The sequence below is a fragment of the Arvicola amphibius genome, chromosome 17 (assembly GCF_903992535.2).
Source record: "Arvicola amphibius chromosome 17, mArvAmp1.2, whole genome shotgun sequence".
Taxonomy (NCBI): Eukaryota; Metazoa; Chordata; class Mammalia; order Rodentia; family Cricetidae; genus Arvicola; species Arvicola amphibius.
In genome coordinates, this window is record NC_052063.2 from 621,812 (window position 1) to 643,088 (window position 21,277).

The following is a 21,277-nucleotide window of genomic DNA, read 5'->3' on the forward strand; positions in this document are numbered from 1 at the left end:
CCAGTGATGATGTCACTCACCTTCATCTGCTTAATGGTGTAGACCAGTGTGCCAAAAGGCCCCTCCTTCACCAGCTTCTTCCCCACCACTTTGGCTCGGATCACTGTAGAGAGAGCAAGACAGAGAGGGAAGGGGGTTAGAAAGGCCTGAGCCACACCTGGAAGGGGAACTCTTCCTGATCCTCTAGCTCACCAGGAGTTCTTTATGCCCTGGCCCATCCACAGAGATATGATGAGCTCCTGCTCCCTCAGAACCCCAAGTCAACATTCCGATTGGCCCACAGGGCCAACCACTAAGCTAGTAATTGCAATCAAGTGTAGTTCTGAGGGGGCCTACCTAATGAGTGGTTCCCATCCCAGCCCCACTGCTCATGGGTATTGTGACACAAGACAAGTAGGGAACTTTGATTCTGACTTCTCATTCCTAGAACAAGATTCTCAATAGTCCAGATCCTCTGAACTGGAGCAATTAGGTGAAACAAAGCAGGTGAAACATATCCATGCCTTTGATGTACCTTTAGCTAAATGCCATTGGAATCATCATCCTTGGCATCAAAAATAGAAGGACTGCTACACTAGGCATCCTTGGTGCACAGCAACTATACTCAACAGTATTAGTCATTATTCATTTTCTCAACATCCTCCTACAATCAGAGTACACCATCTCCAGTTGTGCAGGGTCTAGCACTCCTTGGTGAGACTTGATTGGTTAAGAGACAGTTCCTTCTGTTTCTACTAGACTGTAAAGACAGCCTTTCTCTCCTAAGCAGTCTTTAGGGGTTTTTAATGCCAGCCACGTGGAGCCATCAATGAGGAAACGAGACCTGCAGAAAGTGGGTCATTCTCAGTGTGGATGTGGGGGAGATCCCTCGATTCTAAGAACTCGTGAAAGGTGGGGACTACTGCAGGGGGACAGCGCAGCAGCAGAAGCTCTGCTGCATTTTTACTGACTCTTCAGTTCTAAGATGCTATTGACATTCCGAACTCAAGCTCCTTCAGTCAGACGTGGAGCAAACATGCAACTCATTCCAACCCACTTTTGGAGTAAATATTCAAAAAATGCTTGTTGAATTGAATACTCTTTACACATGTAAAAAGGGTCTCTCTCTCCCTCTCCCTCCCTCTCCCTCCCTCCCTCCCTCTCATTCTCTCTCTCTCTCCCTCTCTCTCTCTCTTTCTCTCTCTCTCTCTTTCACACACACACACACACACACACACACACACACACACACACACACACACACTGTTGGATTCCTTATTCCCCCTTGTACATATCCCATAATATTTCTATATTTCTTGCTTAAAAACACCTTCATGAGGAACCAAGTTCCCATCCCTCTTGGCTTCTTGCTTATTGTGCCTAGATCACACTTTTGTGGTTAGACATGAAATCAGAACTTAAATGAATCAATCTAGACCTTTTTACCATCCTAGCAACACAGATCCCACAGGCAAAGACAGCTCCAGAGCTGAGGCAGTTCAAGTTAAAAGGGGGTGAGTGGCTCTTTCCAGGTCTGCTGTACAAGCCAGACATTGACAAGGTTCCAGAGCAACATCCCTGAAGGCTCTGCCTCCATTTCTCATGTCTCGTTTTGCAAGACCATCAGTAGCAGGCAGCGGGCCATCTTCCCAGAGGCCCCCAGAGTCCTTTCATCTACCCTAACTTCAGGGGCACATTGGGGCAGCCCAGCTGCTGGGTAGAAAACAGATCACCTGGAGTTGACAATTGATTCTCCTTCTTAAGGAACTGAATTGACTTCATATTCAGCAGTTTCATTTACCCAGTCTTAACTGATTGGGGAGTAAGGTTTTGCCTAAGAGGAAAAACGGCAAGAGAGATTTCTTTAAATAGCAGCATCTAGCCTTTCCTGGCTTTGCGAAGAGCTCACCTTGATTTAGACATAAAATATCCTAAGCAAGTTTGCTCTATAAAGCTGGGTACTTCTGGAAGCTTCTGCACAAAATATCAGCCAAATCTTTTCTTACCCTGAAATGGCCTGAGCTTGGAAGTTTTTCATCTGGGGACAGTTTAGAGAAAACACACTGAGTTTTTATGCTCAGCGAGTTACATCAGAGTTCAAATCCTACTATTACTATGCGGTCTCACTACAACTCTTTCACCTAAAATCTCTCCGGCTTTCTTGATCTAATGCCACTCACACTGATTACAAGTGACACACTTATAACTAGGGGAAGAACACCATAAAGACCTGGGCTTGGCAGGCTCCAGTATGGAGTCAAACCTCAGCACTGTTGCCACGTGTCCATAGGTAATTTACTAAATTTCTCTGGCCTTAGTTTCCTAATGCATAAATTGGGAGTGATGAAAGCAGTCATCTGAAAGTTGCCGTGAGGACCAAGAACAAGCACCAAGAACAGTATGTGATCCACCCCAGGTACCATTCATCTTACCTCACTGCCACTAGCATTGCACCCACCACCAGGACCTCACTTGGTATTTGTCTACCCTAGAGCCCAATCAGTTAAGACTTGTCAACCTTCCATGGCATTAGTGTAGAGGAGAGATTCCTGGCTGTGATGAAAATAAAGGAAAACTCATTCACATACCTCAGCCTTGTAAAAATCACAGAGAAGTGTATGGTAACAGACTTGAGGTAACCCAGAACTAATGTGCATGAGGCCTTCAGACTGAAGCATCTCTGCCATCAGCCTTGTCACTACAAATGACCCAACAGTGATCTAGTGGCACCTGCCAAACAAGGTGGTATCTGTGCTCTAGAGAGATGGGGGCAGAAGCCCAGGGTAGAGGCCGTACCAATGTTTTCTCTGGAGCTGAACTAAAATTAAACAACATCCTGTACTCCCAAATAGATACACAGCCCTTCCAAGTCAATTGCTTGCCAGCCCCAAATCTACCTATTTGGCTTGTGAATTATTATAACTTCATTTGCTTTAGTTTGTCCTGTGCAACTTGGATGTGTGTTATTCTGTGCTTTCCTATTTGGCAGTAAGGTCTTTCCTGGAGGCAGTCCACTGGCCCAGGCAGGGACCATGGGGAACAAGAAGGTTGGTGGGTGTCCAAGACTTCAACAGCAACAGAAGACTCTTCGCAACTTAGAGCTGACATTACATCTAGCCTCTCCCTCCACTTTCAAATGGCAGCTTTGAGGTAGACAATGCTGGACACCGGTTCTCTTTATTCCTGCCAGAGAGTGGCCACTCACCCAATGTCCTCCAGCAGCTGAGCCAGCCTGGGCATGGCCTAGGCTGGTGTCTGGAAGCATGAATGCTTGGTAGGGGTGATAGCAAGAAATACAAGCCCAATTTCCTGCTTCCACAGACTGCAGTCTAGCAGGGAGACAAGGTGGAGTTTAGCACCAAAGAACAAATCGCCGAGGGTCATAAGTGCTGCCAGAGACTAGAGGGTGGAGGCCCTGCCTGACTCAACCTCTGATGTTCCTTAGGTCGTCTGAGTTCTCTGCTTCTGAGGACATGGAGATTGAAAGAGATAGGAAGGGGTTAATTAAGGCTTCGATAATATTTGAACACAAAGTTTCTAAGAAACCGAGTAGAGGCTGGGGTGTAGAAGGATGATAGAAAGACTTGCCCAGACTGCCCTGGTTCCAATCTACAGACCACAGAAAGGAAAAGAGCAGGCTATAGGTGCTTGGGAACTGGCTCACAGATCCACAAATATATGTTGAGTCCTCAAATATATCAGGGACCTGAGAAAGAAGTCATAAAAGCACATCTCTTTTGGGAAGATTGGTCAGTGTTTGCAAAACCAAGGCAGACAGAGCACGGCTCTTCTAAGCATGGAAGGTTGTTACTTTTCTTCCTCCCTATGGCCCACCCTGTTTCGTTAGCAATGGGGACCTCAGCAGCACAAACTTTAAACAGCAATAGTTCCAGGGCAAGCGCATCGCTGGGTGTCTCTCTAGGAATCACACATCTGCTGTTAATCAACATATTCCGAGAAGGACAGGATACCCGGGAGCTGGCCCAGGTCTCTCTCCACAACCTTCCACCCTCCTCCACCAGTCCAACCACCATCAATCAAAACAAGACCTTTCTCTCCCTGATCTAATAGACGGATTTTCCTACTGACTGGGTGGAAGGATAAGCAGTGGGGCTGCTGGCCTGGCTAATTTGGGGAACAAAGGCCCTAAGTTAACGGGGATCGCCTATCTCAGGCTCCCATCAAGAGCTATACCACTCCATCTATTCTCTCCTAGGAGCCACGTGGCTGGCTCTGAAAATGTGGAGTACAGGGTAGACAGGACTCTGTGTAAAGCTGTCCAAGAATGGCAGAGCAGGGATTCCTTGCTCATCCAGCTGCCCACCCACCCCACCAATTCCTGCATCTCTTTGCATCGCACCTGCAAGCGTAGTGAAGAAAAGAACTAGAATATATTGATAGAAACTCCCATTGACAGACTGTGCCCTATGTGCCAAGGACTGTGTATACTTCACTGTGTTCCCTTTGGGGTGACTCTGTAGGATGGGAATTACTGTGCCTGTTATTGGTACCTACTGAGCCATTTTGCCTCTCAGTGTGGAGGAAAATGGAGAGTGCCCCAAGAAAGAAGACTGCCATTGAATCTTTGCATAAGAGTTCATAACTGTATTCTATTCCCATTGTCAACTCTAATGGGACTTGAAAGGGGATGCCTGATGTGTCCCCCAACACCTTCATCAACTCAATCAACCTTAAGGCTACCCCTCCCTCCTTCCCTCCCTCTCTTCTCTCTCTCTCTCTCTCTCTCTCTCTCTCTTTTACTTTTTCCTTCCCTCTCTCTTATTAGTAACAAGAATCTACAAATAATCACCATCAACAGATAATGTGTATGTATGTAGAAAACACTTTGCAACCATGGAGCAGAGCAGGTGATTCGGAGGCAGGGAGATGGACAGTTATTTACAGATTTGTAATTTTTTTTTGGTTCTTCAGAGGAAAACAGAAGCCTTCCCCTGACGATACACAGCATCCCCTTGCCACAATCCTTTTCCAGGTTCTCAGGAACCTGTTGTTCCTTTAGGGACTCTTAATGTATCCACATTTGAGGACAAGACAGCAGGAATGAAGATGAAGGGAACTTAGAAGCTCCTGCGTCTCCCTGGTTCTCAGTCTTGTGGGTGTTATGACCCCAAACTCTAAAACCCTCTCTAAAAAGGCTCAAGTCAGAAGGTCAGACCAAGGAGACCGCTAGCAATACAGTCTGAAATAGCAGGAGGCACAGGCATATTGTTCCGGTCACTGCGGTCACTTTCCATCCTAGCCTATAAATAGTGGGTTATGATTACCAATCTCACAGGTACTTGCTCCCCTCACAGAACCCTGGGTTCTCTTCCCACCTCATCAAAGCCCGTTTGTCAAAATTACCCATAATATCCAAGAGGCTCAGTCCAACCAACTATGTGTTCTTAATCATGCTCTTCCAATTGTGGTTTTGTATACAGCCTGTGAGTGACAGTTCCCACCCACCTGGAGCCCCCAAACCCAGAAGTTCCATGGCTCTGAGGCCTCATTAAGGCACTCACACCTGGGATTCTACTAAGCCATGTGAGGTACCACTTAGTCCAACACAGAGCTCCTAGTAATAGGCCACACCTCTGGGGGCCTTCTCCATCTCAGGGAAGGGCATCTTGCTCAAGTCCTAAGCCCACTACTCCAAACACACACCCCACAGTCTTTACCCTTGCAGTTGCTAAGGTTGGACACCATGGCTTCACTCCTGCATATTCCCTCCATCGCCTGTTTGTTACAACCTGGTCATGGATGCCATCTCTAATGCCTCCCTGCACACCCTTCCTCAAGCCCACACTCACCCCACCATGCTCTACCCCTATTGGGTCCTGCCTGACATTTGGCACCCTCAGGTCACGTGCTTGATGACCTATATTTCCCCAGTAGAATGCAGGCTCCCAAAGTAAATGCTTTGTTTGACCAGCTGCTCTTCTCAGAACGTTCAGGAAGACCAAAACATCACAGACTTCTAATACATTTGGGCTAGATACACGAAGTTAATCAATGTGATTTTCACATATACAACGCCACACGGAAAGAGGATGACTTAAACATAAACAAGTAGCTCTCTTGTGTAAGCTGCGAAAGATAACCAAGTCTGTCTTTGCTTTTGAGACATCAAAATGGGATAAGGGCAGTTCTCAGTTGGTAAGTCAGATAAACCTCCATCTATCCACCATACTGAGGCCTGTGCCTGACCGGGAGTAGTGGGTAAATGAGATAGATGAGACCCCTAGGATCTCCAAGTCCAGAGGCAGGAGACACACGTAATAATAAGAAAGTATGGCAAGCACAGCCAGAGGCGGGAACCACAGGAACCAGGGCCAGTGCACAAGAGAGTGGAGTCTGCCTTGGGGGAGGTGCATCAAAACATCTGTTCTGGATCCATCCTGCAGAAGACACCTTGTTTGGAACAGATGAAATTAGAGGAAGCAGAAATTTGGACCAGACTTTGGGAGAAGGTCGGGGGAGGATGAGGAACTGGCTGGGAATGAGGCAAACTTGCAGCTGGCCCCTAGTAAAAACCAGGGCCTTCTTCCCACTTTCCAGGAAGACACCCCTCCCCCATGGCCTCCCCCAAACAGGCACTTCCTGCATCCTCTCCTGGTTCCCCAGGGCTCTTCCTTGTCAGTTTCAAAGGCCCTTTTTGTTGATGTCGAAGCCAAGGCCAGACGTTATAACTGCACTCCCCATCAAGATAAGCAGACTCCAGTTCAAAGACTGTCCTGACTAACTCTTTCCGTTAAGTAAAAATATTAATCTTGGTTTTATTTAAGCAGGGTTTTTTGGCAAGAATGAATGCCTGGGGCTAAAAATAAACCCAATCCACACACTCTCTAAAAATCTGGAAAGCTGCAAATCATTTCAGTACAGTTCCTTCTCAGGGAATGCCATTAAAAACCTCCCCACCCCAGAGCTCCCAGGGCTTAGTACTCCATGGCTGGTACCCTCTTTGTGCTCTGACGTCCCTGGGCAAGCTCAGCCTGGGGATGCTCAGTCCTCAGTTCTTGGGCTTCTATGGAAAGGGAGGGTTTGTGCAGGGTCTTGCCTTATATGCATTGTGTAAATCTGCTTTAGCCAGGAACCAGGAAATAGCTCCTGGTGACGCTGTTTGTGCATGAAATAAAAGGGCCATGGAAGGAAGGTGAGAGAATCCAGGTCCACAGGTCAGGTTGCCTGAAACTTGGAGGTCACCCAAAAGGAACAGAAAGCAAAACCTCCAAAATGTTCCCGTTTTCCTGATATGACCTCGGTGTGAAACTCTGAGAGGCAAAAGGCAAGGGTTCCTGGCCTCAGGCATCTTCTCAGATTTGGGATTAATGCATTTAATTTCTAATCCAATTGCTTTTAAAAGCAGGCATCCTTAATTGTTTCCTGGGCCACTGGCAATTTGGGAGAAAGATATGCTATGCATCATTTGGCCCGGGAAAGGGCAAAAGTCGTTAGGGATGGCTGATTCCTGAAGGTAAACTTGACTTAGCTGGGAGCAAGGATCTCATATCTGAGAAAGGACATGGTATTTCAGTGATATAGGTTTGCAAAGCACTGTAAGGTGCCACTTGGGCTTCTACTTCCTTTTTATGTCCCTAACTACATATCAGTCTCCTCAACTGAAATGCTTAAGCCTCCTGTCTCCTTAGGCAAAGCTATTCCCATATACTCTCTTTTATTTCAATTCCCTCCTTCCTTCTGGTTAGTTGTTGTTATGTGATCAGTTCTTTGGGAACTCAGCAGCATCTCTAGTAACCAGATGTCAGGGACAACCTGGAGTGTCAGCACTTGGCATCAAGCCTGCAATGCAGCAGGTTCTCGAAAACATTCGCAGAATGAATGAGACTTGGAGAGGGACTGTAAAGTAAGAGAAAAACATGGGATTATCTTCCGGTTTAGCCTCCTGGAGAAGAGGGGCAGGGGTCCCAGTTCCTACGAGCTACTTAGACAAGAAGGAAGTATGTGAAATGTGATCTGAGAGCCCAAGAAGAGATCCTGGTCCCAAACATGGAAGATTCACACTCCAAGAGAAGTGAGCCAGGGGATGCTGTTATAGAGGGAGGGGGGCTCAGTCAACCTGCTGTCTCTATGGAAGCCTGCACCCAAACCAAGGGAGAGATGAGGGACTCGGGCTCAGGAACCTAAAGGAAGCTCCCACTGAAAGTTCCAGGACTGCCACTGCTGATTCCCTTGCAGCCCTCTTGACAGGGAGGAGACCTGAGTTCAGCTGCCCCTCTGGGTCACATTCCATCATGTTTTTTTCTGCTTATTTCCAAAGTGTGTTCCTCTTTTCTGCCCCTCCCCCTCTTTCTCTTCCTCCTTTGGCAAGCACTTGAGATTGATCTGTTTATTGGTCAGGATTTATTAAGAAACATATAAAGCACTGTGATCTAACAGCATGCCTTAGAGATCTGGCAATAAGCAGGTGGACAAGGCTCCTACCTTCAGGAACCTTCTTTCTGTCTTATAAGACAAGAAAGTGGAAGTACGAGATTACAGAACAGAACCCCAGGCTAGAAGGGGTCCTGTTCCAGTTCTCATCAGAGAAGTCCCTAGAACCACAAAGGAATGGGTCTGTTGGCGGTAAGTAAAGGCAAATATACCTATAGACTATAGATCCTAGCCTGCAGAGTAACAGAAAGCACAGCCTGCAGTGAGACTGATTTCCCCGGTGACTGTTGATCCATCAAGGAAAAGCATCTCTTAGAACATCTTAGAAGGCTCCCAAAAAGCCCTGAGAAACCCCAAGAAACTAGTTTGGGTATTACATGCCCCTCTTTGTATCAAATCCACGATTAGCTCCTTCCAGTCTGCATTCCATTGTTGAAGTTCAAAGTTAGGGTTTAATACAGCTCCCTGCATCTCCAATACCCTCCCCCAACTCAAACCCCTTAACCTCCTAAAGTGGGTTTGCCTTGGGTGTTTGGTTGGTCATCTGTGCTGTGGACAGAGAAGACGTGTCTAGGGTGCACACTGATTTCTGCCAAGCTCAGATGCACTCAGGGTTCAGAACTGCCCATTGCTCTTTGCCATTGGTTCACACTTGGCAAGGGGGGCTTGGACCACCCCCACCCTCCCTCCTGGGCTCCAGCCCCTCCCCATGGGCCCATGGGAAACTTTATCCCACACAAGTGGCCACCAGAATAGCAGCCTGGTCTTCAACCACAGCCCCTTTGAAGCAGTGCCCAGAAAAATACCGTGCCCTCCAACGGTTCTCAGAGCATTGAGCTTTCAGGTCGGGTCGTTTGTGAGAGCAGAACAGCTGGCAGTGTCTCAGGAGCTGTCTATAGCATTTGATTTTTTCTCCTAATTGGGATTTTGTTTGCTAGAAGAGCTGAGGGATGCTGGGAGAGGTCTAGGAACTGCACCACCATTAAGCCAAGGGACCTCCCCTCTGCACACCAGACCTGCAGATAGCAATTCTGTTCTCAGAAGGCACTGGGAGAGGCAGGAGGCATTACTGTGGTTTGAGCATTCAGCAATGTCTGCTCTGTTTCTGCAGTATATTTGTATAGCACAGATGTCAAGAAACCCTGGTATGACTTTAACATGTCCTCTGGGTAGCTTCTCTAATCATCAGAGCTTCTTCCAGCTTCATAACAAGCCAGCACAGTTGTGAACAGTAAATGGAAACAGATAGGCAGATCCCACTAGAAACAGGTGATACTGGTCCTGGCCCACCAGCTCACAGGTCCTATGTCCAGGTGGTGATGAATCGTCAGGTAGAAAAGGCATGAGAAAAACTCTTAAGTGTGCTAATCAGAAATAGCTGTCATCAAGGGTGTGCAGGAATGTTTCTCTGAGATAAGCTCCAAGTGCCTCTTCAAGTCCCACCTACTTTAAACAAAATATATGTAAAGAATGCTAATTGCCACCTCTTCTGGTCATGGTGGATAATGACAGAATTATAAAACCAGCTCCCACCATAGTTTTGGTATTTCTGAACAATCTTTGTTGGCCTGGTCAGTGTAACTGAGGAGGACAAGGGTTGGTGATAGAGAAAAGACTGTATAGTCCATGACTATCCGCTCTACAGGACCCACAGCACCCGAACCTCTATGCATTCTGTAAATATCTCCTGCACAAATAAGTATATAAATATAATATAAATACCTGACAGTCTGCTACATACATGCCAGACACTGTGTCAGATGGTGAAATACAACAGTGTGCAAGACACACACCTACAGATGATACACATACTCCTTAAAACTAAGTGTAGCATCTCCATTGGATACAGAAGGAAGCAAGACTCAGGGGAGTTGAGGAACTTGTCAGAGGTCATACAACTAGAAATTAAATACAGATGTGCCCAGCCACAGAGCTCACCCCTTTTCTATGACTCAACAACCAGCAAACATGGAATGTTCAACCAAAAGGTCAGATGCATCAGACGTGAAGAATGAGGAGAGACTGCCAAGGCTGACCAGGGAAGGACTTAGGAAAGCCATTGCTGCTGAGAACTTTGTGGGAGAATCAGCCTCTTCAAACCCTTGCCGTGTCTCAGAACTCTCTACTGCAAACTGGAGGAGCGCATGTGGATTCGTTCTAGCTTCTAGGAATGGTACCTGGATTTGTGAGTCATGCAGAGTGAATTTGTCCCCAACAGTTACAGTACCAATGCACTCTGAAAGAGGACTAACATGATAATTCTGACCACACCTTATTGTTGGACAGTAGGATCTCAACTCCTACAGCAACTACCACAGCACAGAGCACCCTCAAAATATGCAAAGCACAGATCACTTCTCCCATGCACCTTCGCTGCATAGCTGAAGTCATACAGTATTTCGCCTAAGTGACCTACCTGACCACACGTGACCCATAGCTTCCGATTCTTCCTGTTCATGTGAAGTGATATTACAAAGGGGGCTTAGCTACTCCTGAAGCTCACTTAACCACTGCTTCTAGATGTTCCCACGTGCAACAACACAGCCAAGAAGGACACATTTCCAATACCACACTCATGCTCTTCCACAATAAACAATAGGAGTACAGCAGCTGAACACATGTGACCTAGCATTGACCTAAAACACCAGTGAGTCACTGGAGCCTGGAGCCTGTTGGCAACCTTCCCCAGTGATGAGAAATCTGCTGGCATTGAGCATATCCCTTATTCAACACTTTGTTATCAGTTACAACAGGTGCCCTTATTTATATGCAGGTACTGTGCACAGTCATAGTCAAAGTGGAGTTCTTTATATGGATTGTCCCATTTTGATTAAACCTCATTAAGATCTCACAGGGTAAGTGCTGTCCTTAGCACCATCTCATAGCATTAAGGTTTATGGGAATAAGGGATTCTCATCTAATGAGGAAGTGGGGGACCCAGCATGACAGTCCAGGTGACCTGACTCTGAAGTCCCTGCTTATCATCTTTGGGCCACACTTACTTAACCTTTCAGAAGTGCCTCTTTGGACACCAGTGAGCAGGGCACATTTCAAAGGATGGATAGAACTTCGGGGTCACTAAGTATAAATTCCTTTAACTTTCTTTGCCATGCCCATCCCAGAGTTATCTATACAGCGTATGCTTTCTGTGACATGGGTCAGGCTATCCCATGTTTTGACTATCTTATTATCTCCCCGTGGTAACTTTCTAACTAGCTGACATCACAGGCATACACTTATCAGAAGAGTCTTCTCATTTTGTCTCAGTCATTGTTAGGATAGAGGTGTCACGGATTCTGAGGGTCCCTTCTCTGCGTCCTCCTCTTTCCCAGTCTCCCCACCATCCTCCTCTTCCCACTTGCATTCTTCAACTCTAATCACCATGGCAGCGGACGAATGCAAACTTGCCAGGGAGAGGGGATGAGAGGAGGAGCAGCATCCATCGGCGAGGGGAGAGAGATGGAATCTTCCCTGCTCAGAGTGCTTGTTAGTCGCGTCGTCGCGCAACCTAAGGCGTTACCATTGTCGACATAAAACCTTGTGTGTAAACAATTTGCTGTGTGTGTAGATCTTAACTTCCGGTGTGACTGAATGAGTTTACCTCTTACTACTAAGGAACTGCTTAGCTGGGTGTGGAAATGCAGGATTTGAGGACAACAACCTCTGAGTGACAGGAAGAGCTGTGGGGTAGGGGTTACTTGGGACCCACATTCAACTTTGTTTTGCACAAAAACAAAGTTTTTGTGTGAGTTTTGCCTACCAATATCTTTCCATAGCCTCCATTCTCCACAGTAAGTTGGAAAGGCTACACTCCACTGTCGCTTACTATCTTAGGGCCTGACCCTATTTTATTGCTCCTTTGAATTTTCTCATTTGGGCATTTTCCTTTGGTTCTCTTTCATTTCATCAGTCATTGTCTGTGTGCCCCATGTTCTCTAGAACCCCATTTCTGAACATTAAAGTCATGGGAATGTGTCTGATCTTATCTTCAAGGTCTTATAGAGAAACTTTGGGCAGAAGTAAATACAGAGTGGCCCTGATCAGTTCACTGGGTCCCTCTGCCATTCAGAGTGACAGAGACCACTTGCTAATGAGCAGTGAGCACTCTGCAGACTGGTCACAATGCTGCCAGAAACTCTGCTGAGAAGGACTCACTCTGATTGGAGTGGTGCTAAAAGCTCACCTCAGGCCCTTCTGGTTCCCTTGTAGAATGGCAGGGGGGATAACCATTACTAATCACTCTCCCAGAAAAGCAACACAGCCTGAGTGGCTTATTTGCCATACTCCTTGAGCTCTTCAGAGAAAACAGGAGTGAGCTCCCTTCAGCACAGCCTCAGCCTCTCCTTTCAAGAGACAATGGACACAGCAGAGTCATAGGAATCTTAGTTTTTGTTTTCCTCCAACAGCCAGGAGCTGGCTTTACTCACATCCTTGCCTTGGAACTTTCTATTTATGAAAGACAAGGAAGATTAACGGGGTCTCATTCTGTGGATACATCTTGTCCTCATTTCCCTACTTTCCCCACCCCTAGGCCTTTGGTTGGGATTTTTTTAGAGTAAATGTAAACAAAACACTGCTGTGGGTAGCAGCTCCCAATGTTCTAAATGGATTCTCTCTGTGCAAGCAGAGCACGCTGACAGGATCCACAGGAAACACCTTGTAGAATCTGCTGGGAGAACTGGAAAGGGAGAGCTATGCACTGGGGGTCCTAGGCCTGCATAGCTGGAGCAGAGTGGGTGTGTAGCGGGGGTCCTGGGCCTGCATAGCTGGAGCAGAGTAGGTGTGTAACAGGGGTCCTGAGCCTGGAGAGCTGGAGCAGAGTGGGTGTGTAACGGGGTCCTGGGCCTGCATGGCTGGAGCAGAGAGGGTGTGTAACGGGAGTTCTGGGCCTGGGGATCTGGAGCAGAGGGGGTGTGTAACAGGGGTCCTGGGCCTGCATGGCTGGAGCAGAGTGGGTGTGTAACGGGGTCCTGGGCCTGCATACCTGGAGCAGAGTAGGTGTGTAATGGGGTCCTGGGCCTGCATAGCTGGAGCAGAGTGGGTGTGTAACGGGGTCCTGGGCCTGGAGAGCTGGAGCAGAGGGGGTGTGTAACAGGGGTCCTGGGCCTGGAGAGCTGGAGCAGAGGGGTGTGCATGCACTGGAGGACCAGGGCCTAACTGGCTCTACAGGCTGGACACTGAACACAGGAGGATTCTGGACTCAGGGAGACAAACACACAAATGGGCACAGGGGAGCAGTTGTCTCTGGTGTTTTCTGGTAGAAATTCCTTGAATTTGTTTATCTATTCCCAAGTACCTACACCCAATCTGTGGTAAGAGGACAAAAAAAATGGAGGGGGAGAAGAAGGAGAAGGAAGATTGGCATCTTCCAGGAATCTCCAGACATCTCCCATTGGGGGTTTAGCAGCGCGACTTACTGTGTGAGGTGTATGCAGTGTAGAGATCAAGTATATGCGGACTTGGGGTAACCTAGAACCTGTGTTGAACCTGCATTCCAACTTCTATAACTATTGTGTGTGTGTGTGTGTGTGTGTGTGTGTGTGTGTGTGTTACTGTGTGTTATTGGGAACTGAATCTAGGGACTTGCCTATGGTAGACAAATTCTTTACCATTAAGCTGTATCCCCAGCCCCTTAAAAAAAAAATCATTTCATTTTGATGCCAGGTCTTGTCATATAACTTCAACTGATCTTGAGGTCTGCCTGATTCCACTTCCCAAGTTGCTATGATTACAGATATTCTCTCAGGCAAACTACCTTACCCTTTTCACCTATTGAAAATGGAGATTTGCAGAGGCAGCAGATGGGAGGGGGTGCAGAGACCCACCATCAGATATTATTTGGAAAGAGTCTAAATTGGAGGTCTCCATCAGACCCCTCTCCTTGGAGCTCCAGGAACCCCCTGGAAGAGGGGGAGAGGGAAAGATTGTAGGGAATCAGAGGGGATGGAAGACACCAGGAGAGCATGACCCTCCAAATCAACTAATCAGGGCTCACATGGGCTCACAGAGACTAAAGCAGCAAGTTCAGGACCTGCATTAGTCTGCACCAGGTCCTCTGCATATATGTTACGGCTGTTCACTTGGTGTTTTTGTGGGACCCCTAACTGTAGGATATAAAAGAGCCAATATATCTCTGACTGGTTTCCTGCCCTTGGGACTCTTTTCTTCCTATTGGGTTGCCTTGTCCAGCCTCTATATGAGGACTTTACCTTGTCTTATTTTATCTTGTTTTATTCTGTGTGGCTGTCTTTTCTGAAGAGGAAATACAGGGGGGTGGATCTGGAGGAGAGAGGAAGTATAGGTGAGGGAAGCAGGGAGTAGTGAAAACAGGGGAAACTGTGGTCAGGATGTATTGTATGAGAGAAGAATCTATTTTCAATTAAAAAAAAGAAAACGGAGGTGTGAATTCACACCATATTGGGCTGTGAGCACTGAGAGACAGGTCATAACGGAAACAGCGGCATTGATTATTTTGGAAGAGCCTGCCCTTCCCAAGGCCTTGATGAAGCTAGAGGGCAGTAAGCAAGAGAACGAAGAAGTTCTTTAAAAAAGAGAAAAGAAAATAAAGAGAGCGAGTGGAGCCCCATATGGGGCATTGCAGGCTCGCAGAAGCCTTCCCCGTCTTGGAACGGTGGCTGCCCCACTTACTCTGGGCCAGCACATTTTGATTTCAGGTCAGGTAGAAGCAAGGGACGTTGACTGGTATCCATCCAAGTGGACAGCGCAGAAAAGCCCAGCGAGAAGAGAGAGGGGAAACATGGACACAAATGTTAACTCGTGATTAAAGTCTTCCAGGTGGCATCTTGGTCCTTCCTGGGAGTACGGAGCATTTGAGTGGATCCGAAACAGTATGTTAGTATGTGGTTAGCCTTTCCAAAACCTGACTTCCAACAAGGTTGTGGGTGTGGGAAGCCAATCTTGATGTACAAAGTTAGGCCTGAAAGCCATGTCTTGGCAGGCCTGCTTGGGCCAGGGTCAGTAGCCAAAGCCTGGCATTGTTCTGGCTGGAGGAAGGAACAGCCAGTGGCCAGCATTCTGTGGGAGGCGAAGGCCAAACCCAGACCAATTAGGGTCTGATGGAAAGCGGGACCACTCTTTCTGAATCAGGAGGCCAGTGGCCTTGCGGCTATGAAGATGCTGGCTAACAGGAGCATCTGGCAGCAGTCATCTCCCAGGCTAAAGAGCAAGCCCACATAGGGGTGCAAATGAAAAGCTGAAAGCCTGAGGGCCAGGCTTCACTCCCCACCCCCATTTTATTTAGTCATAATGAAGTGCCAACTGGGAACCAGCTGGGCCAAAGGGGACATGTTTCCTTGCTCCATCCACTGGTTGGTAACAATTTCAGGCATCTTTGGGCACCAAAAGGAAAAGTAAGAGAAGGTATCATGCTTAGAACCACCAGGAATGAACATGAAAGGCTGGCTCAGATCAAAGGTAGCATCAGCTTAATGTTCAATTCAGTTCCTGCCTCTCTGGCTTAAGACTGGGGTCAGCTATGTGGCTAGATAGACTACTGAGAGTTGCCTGGCTGAATTTAGCAGATCCCGTTTTGTCCATGGCCCCTTTTAGCAGTATACTTGGAGGGGTCAACTTGGTGACATGTGACTTGTTTCATTTAAGTTTAAGTCTACTTTAGGGAGTGAGATCATGGTCTTCTTCAACCCCCAAGGCTACCCTTGGAGCAGTGGGAAGGTAAGGGCCAGTTGCCCCAAAGATGCTATTTTTGTCCTCCCTCTACCCCTTGAATTTCCTCAAGGGACTGACTCCCCCAGGATGCCCAATGCCTCTCAGTGCCAGCACCACTCCCCTCTGCTGGTGCCAGCATTAAATCTAGTATGCTGGTGCACCAAACATGGAGAAGGAAAATGTAGTGTGAGGAAAATGCTGCTTCTCCCAGGTCTAGCCCAGAGACCCTGTACTCCCAGATGAATCCAAGTAACCTTGATTCTGCTGCCTGGGACTTCTAACGCTTGCGGTCATCACAGGCAAGTCACTTCTCATCTCTGCTTCCTCAGCCGGGAAGCAATGTTCTTAAAGTCTGTGAGTTGAAATGGTACTGCTTGTGGTCTAGGAAGCTCCCATAGAGAAGCAGAAATGGGTCCTTCAGATTCTGAGGCAGCAGTCAACAGGTGGCAGAATCTCCCGGAGTCTGTCTGGGATGTCTGCAAGATCTGCTTCCAGTCCACAAAGAATGCTGGCTGAAAGGCGGTCTGCCCCTAAATGGCCGTGTTAGAATTCTCCTGCTTGGCTTTTTACCCACTCAGATACTGAAACATCGGAGCTAAGTGTGAGCCTAGCACCACCTCCCTCCCCTGATGAGGACCCAAGACAAGACACTTGATCCATCTGAGTCCCAACTTCACCCTTCTATCAAAACATGGATTCCGTGCATTTTAGTCAGGCCCAGAGTTCCAGGAATCGTCTAAGAAGTGAGACCTCTACATTCCTGCCACTATGGTAGAAAAGACAGAACAAATGAATAAATGTCCGATACAATACCAGGTTCTAAGGGGGAAAGGGAGATAGAGAATGGCTGGGGTAGACATAGTTCCTCCACAATGCAAAAGAGCCAAGGATACAGAAATTGGATCCCATAGAACTTTCTAGAACTTGTTAAGGAGTTGTGAAGTCAGTGGAGAGCTTTAAAAAAGCTGACATTTTAACAGCTTTCTCTGGCTACTTTTTTGGGGAATGGATTGCATAGGCCTGGAGTGAAACAAGGAAATTAATAGCCATCATCACCACCTTTTCCCTCCCCACCTTCTAGGGTCATTGGAAACCTCTTAGGAGATTTCTGCTAACACCCAGAAAAGCACAGAGGCACAGGCAGAGTACAGATGGTCACATGTTTGAAAATCCATTTGTACAAGTAGGAGCTTGCAGGGCCTGGCACCAGGCTAGCTGGAGCTGTGTTCCTGTATGGATGGATTTCAAGGAAACAGGGTAGGGTGGCACACTCTGCCTGATGCAGCTGTCCCGGTCCAGATGAATCCACATATTTAAACAGGGAGCTTTGGGTGAGGCTATGCCTGGCTCTGCTTTTGCTGGTAGTGCTGGACAGGGGTAAGCTAACACCCAGCAATGTGGCAAGGCTGATGCCGATGAGACACCATTTGCTAAGTGCCTGGCACGAGCTCACCTCCCCAGCTGACCTCCCTTTTGGGACTAGGAAGAAAGCACAGGGGAGCTGAAGATCAGGTTAGCTAAGGGTCTGCGATTTCAGAGTGCCCCTTAGAAGGAAAATGACCTAGAGAACTCCAGCACCCCAGGGAAGCCCATCCCAGCATCATGGGTTTCAGGCTTCTCTTTCCACGGGTGTATGGAGTGCTGGCTTGCATGCAGGAGCGTTGCTAGGTTCCCACAAGTGGAATGAATGGATGTGACAGCAGTGTCTTAGAGCTGTCATGCATGGAAGGGGAAAGGAGTTAGAAAACTGTGCTCAGATCACTCACCCATTCATACCTCCCAAGGCTGGGGTTCAGGGGCAGACACCTTGGTGCTTAGCAAATATTTGCAGAGCCCAACACTATACAGGGTTCATTCCTCTAAAATCTTCTATTATCTAAAATGCTGGAAGACAGTAATTAATCAGATGACCTGTATGCACTAGCTAGTGTCAAACAAAAAACCTGTTAGTTTCTCGGGATTTGAATCGTCTGTTATCTCTGCAACAGGGATACTGAGATTCCCCAACATTTAGCAAAATGGAATTGGAGGTATCTGGTTTTTCTACTGTGGCTGTTGATCCACACTCTTTCCCTCCCAGCTTTCCAGTCTGCTTCTTGTTTTCTTGTACTGTTTCTTTTGTACAATGATGTAACTGCAGAAGAAAACAGCATATCTACTAAGACTTGGCGTTTGCTGGGTACCTTCAAAACTTTTTGCTGGGACTGGCCCATGCTTGCACATATGCAGAAATGGTTTCACCTCTGATGGAATCATCTAGAAAACATTTGTTGGTGATCTGTTTTCTTTCCACCCAAACATATGCATTTATATAATTTAGCCCCAAGAGCTTGCTAGATAGTTTTGTAAACAACTCTGTGATAAACATCATATATGTTAATGTCTGTGTATACTCATAAATACACATACCTAAATGTTTATATGCACATGAACATATTCATGTGCTCTGGCATCTTATCTGATTGTTTTACCTGGACCTAGACCCCTATCTCCTGTCTTTAAACGAGTCATTTAGTAGTCTCTGGATCCAAATCAGTGGGTCCTTGGCTCACATCAGCTGACCTCTCTGTAGACATCTCAGGTGACACTCATAGTAGCTGACAGAGCATTTAACACAGCTTCTCTCCCCAAAACTCACCCCTGCCTTCCAAGTCCCCTACCTGCAACCTCTGTCTCTCACCCACACTAGTTAGCTGGTGACAAGCCGGAAGGAAAGGCTGTATTTGATATTCCTTGTGGGTGCTGCAGGACCCCTTTTGTTATTTCAGAGACTGAGGCAACATCCCAGGACAGATTGGGGGCCACCAGGAGCCTATTCATTTATGTCACAAAGTCACAGCAAGAGGCCACCTTCCCAAACAAAGTTCCTTTCTGCTTCCTGATCCTCCACTCATAAAAACCCTCTGCCTGTAGTGGGCGGTTTTAGTATGCTGAGCGCACAGGGAGCATCCCTTTCAGGGCGAAGGCAAGCTGCCCTCTCTTCTCTTTGCTCAATCACAAAGGCAATCGCCTGCAACACTGGTCCCTAAATGAGAATAGAGGAAATGGTTATAGATGTCTTTTGTGAAGGGAGCCATGTTAATACTCCATTCTACCAATGAAAGCAGACTCTGTCCTACATGCCCCTGGCCAATCTGAACCCAGCTATTCCCAAAAATGTTTTTATTATAATACATACTGTGTATTGTGCAGTATGCAGGCATATATACATATATCCTCCACCTTAAAGATCAGTTCCCCCAGCCTGTGATTCCCAGGTACACTCACTCCAAGCAGGGATCTAGTGATGGCTAAGGTAAGTCCAGTCCTATCCAACACAAAGCTTTCTTGCATGATACCTGACTTCTCCTACACCCAACTGCTCAATTTAAGCTGCTCAACAAAAAAATAAGAATAAGAATTAAAATAAAATAGTGTGTCCCAAAGTCAATGAAGGGGGCACTGGCTCCATTGGAGGATGGTGGTACATACATGCTGAAAAGGGGTTCAAGAGCACTTTGTGATGACTTAATAAGACAGAATGCCCCCCCCTCTCTCTCTCTCTCTGTGTGTGTGTGTGTGTGTGTGTGTGTGTGTGTGTGTGTGTGTGTACAAAGGATCTTCACCTTCACTTGTACAGGTGTGGAGGTGGGGCTCTTAGGTTGAGGCCAGTGGCAATGGGGGCAATTCTATAATGGCCAGCCCTGGTCTTTTCGTGGGAATCCAGAGTTCCCTCCCAGCCCCCAGGTGGCCTCTCACAAGCCCTTTGAGAGCTTGCCAAGTTTTCTCTGGCCCTAGTCAGTCAGTCACCATGCTGTCTACCCAGAGCCCAGCCCCCGAGGTCCCTCATGCTTCTCCGAGATGCTCTCCTTCCTCCCCAAGCTGTCCCTGATGACAGAAGCTCACCCTTTCCCAGACATCCCCCCTCTAGGTTTGGGCTAGCTTTGGGCCAATCCACAGGATCCTGGCTACTTCTAGATTGAGACTGGGAGGGCACTCGAGCCTGGTTTCCCTGACTCTCTTTTGGCAAACTCCCAGTCACAGATCTGGCCCATTTAGAAGAGAAGCAGAGGAAACCGGCCCACCTACAGCCCCTCCCCCCCCACAAAGGAATATTCCATTTGGAAGTCTGTGGAAGGTCCTGTGGATCCCTCCCATAGCAGGTGCCTCAGAGAGCCACACAGTCTTCAGGTCCACAGAAGTAATCAGAGCTCTCAGGAAACATAAGGTCTGAGAGCCCCCCTTGCAAGAGCTCTAAGGAGCACCCCAGAAAGTAGGCTATACTGGCTTCCACCCACCATGGCGTCCTCGACCCACACACAGAGATCCGTGGAGGCTTTCCCTCCATTGTTCTTTTATCTAATTATGAAAGTGATATGTCACCGCTAGGAAATTTCATTTTCCAGAAAATATGGGCCAAAATGACAATCATCCAAAACTACACACCCTAAGAATAAACGGTGTTGATGTTTTGGAAAACAAACATTCTGACTTTTCTTTAAGCATCTATATCCATATTCCTATTTTTCATTATTATTATGAGCCAGCTTCTATTATTCAAAAAGTGCCCAAGGCTATTCCCATGTTGATTAAATAAAGGAACTACCTCAGGCTATTTTCTGGCTCTTTGGCAGCCCACTTATTAACAATACATAGTTAAGAAATTTCTCTGCAAGAGACATTTAGGCATTGCCCAATTATTTCTTTGGACCAAACTTCTAGAAACACAATTGTCTGTTAAAGAATATACACATTTCCAGAGCCCTGGATACACAGCAAGTTGGCTGTGCTTTTCTTATCAGCTGCCTGTGAAGGTGAGATCCATATCCATGAGGATGAAAAACACCAAGTAACCAGGATTCCCCATACAGCTCTGCCAAGTCCGGGGACATTATCTGGAAACTCCCGTAGTCATCAGCACCTGGCATGAGCTAACAGTTGGGAAGTGGGAGGAGGGTGGGCAGGTGGGAGGGGACCTAGGGTTTTTTGCAGGTGCAGAAGTCGGCAGTGGGAGATAGTGAGTATCAGGGGCCATCTGAGGCTCTTCTCTATGGGTCCCTAAAAGTATCTCTCCACTGACGGGGATGCCGTGCCTAGAAGTGCTATATGGAACAGTAGTAAAGGCCCAGGAAGGAATCTAACCACAGGAAGTTGCCTCCCTTCCTCCCCAACTAGCTAATGACCCCAGGAAAGTGGTTTCAACCTGTGGCGTTGTTTCCCTTGAAAATTTTTGCTTCTGTGA

General features: G+C 47.2%; 2 protein-coding genes across 4 annotated transcripts in view; one reads left to right on the forward strand and one right to left on the reverse strand.

Annotated features, from left to right (window-relative positions):
* Syn3 (synapsin III) overlaps positions 1-21,277 on the forward strand; it is a 360,471-nt gene that overhangs the window by 120,721 nt on the left and 218,473 nt on the right. The window lies entirely within an intron of this gene.
* Positions 1-21,277, reverse strand: part of Timp3 (TIMP metallopeptidase inhibitor 3) — a 46,648-nt gene that overhangs the window by 7,441 nt on the left and 17,930 nt on the right. For both annotated transcript variants that reach the window (XM_038314796.1, XM_038314797.1), the window contains exon 2: positions 21-103. In XM_038314796.1, the coding sequence (XP_038170724.1) occupies positions 21-103 (83 nt within the window). The remainder of the gene's footprint in view (positions 1-20; positions 104-21,277) is intronic.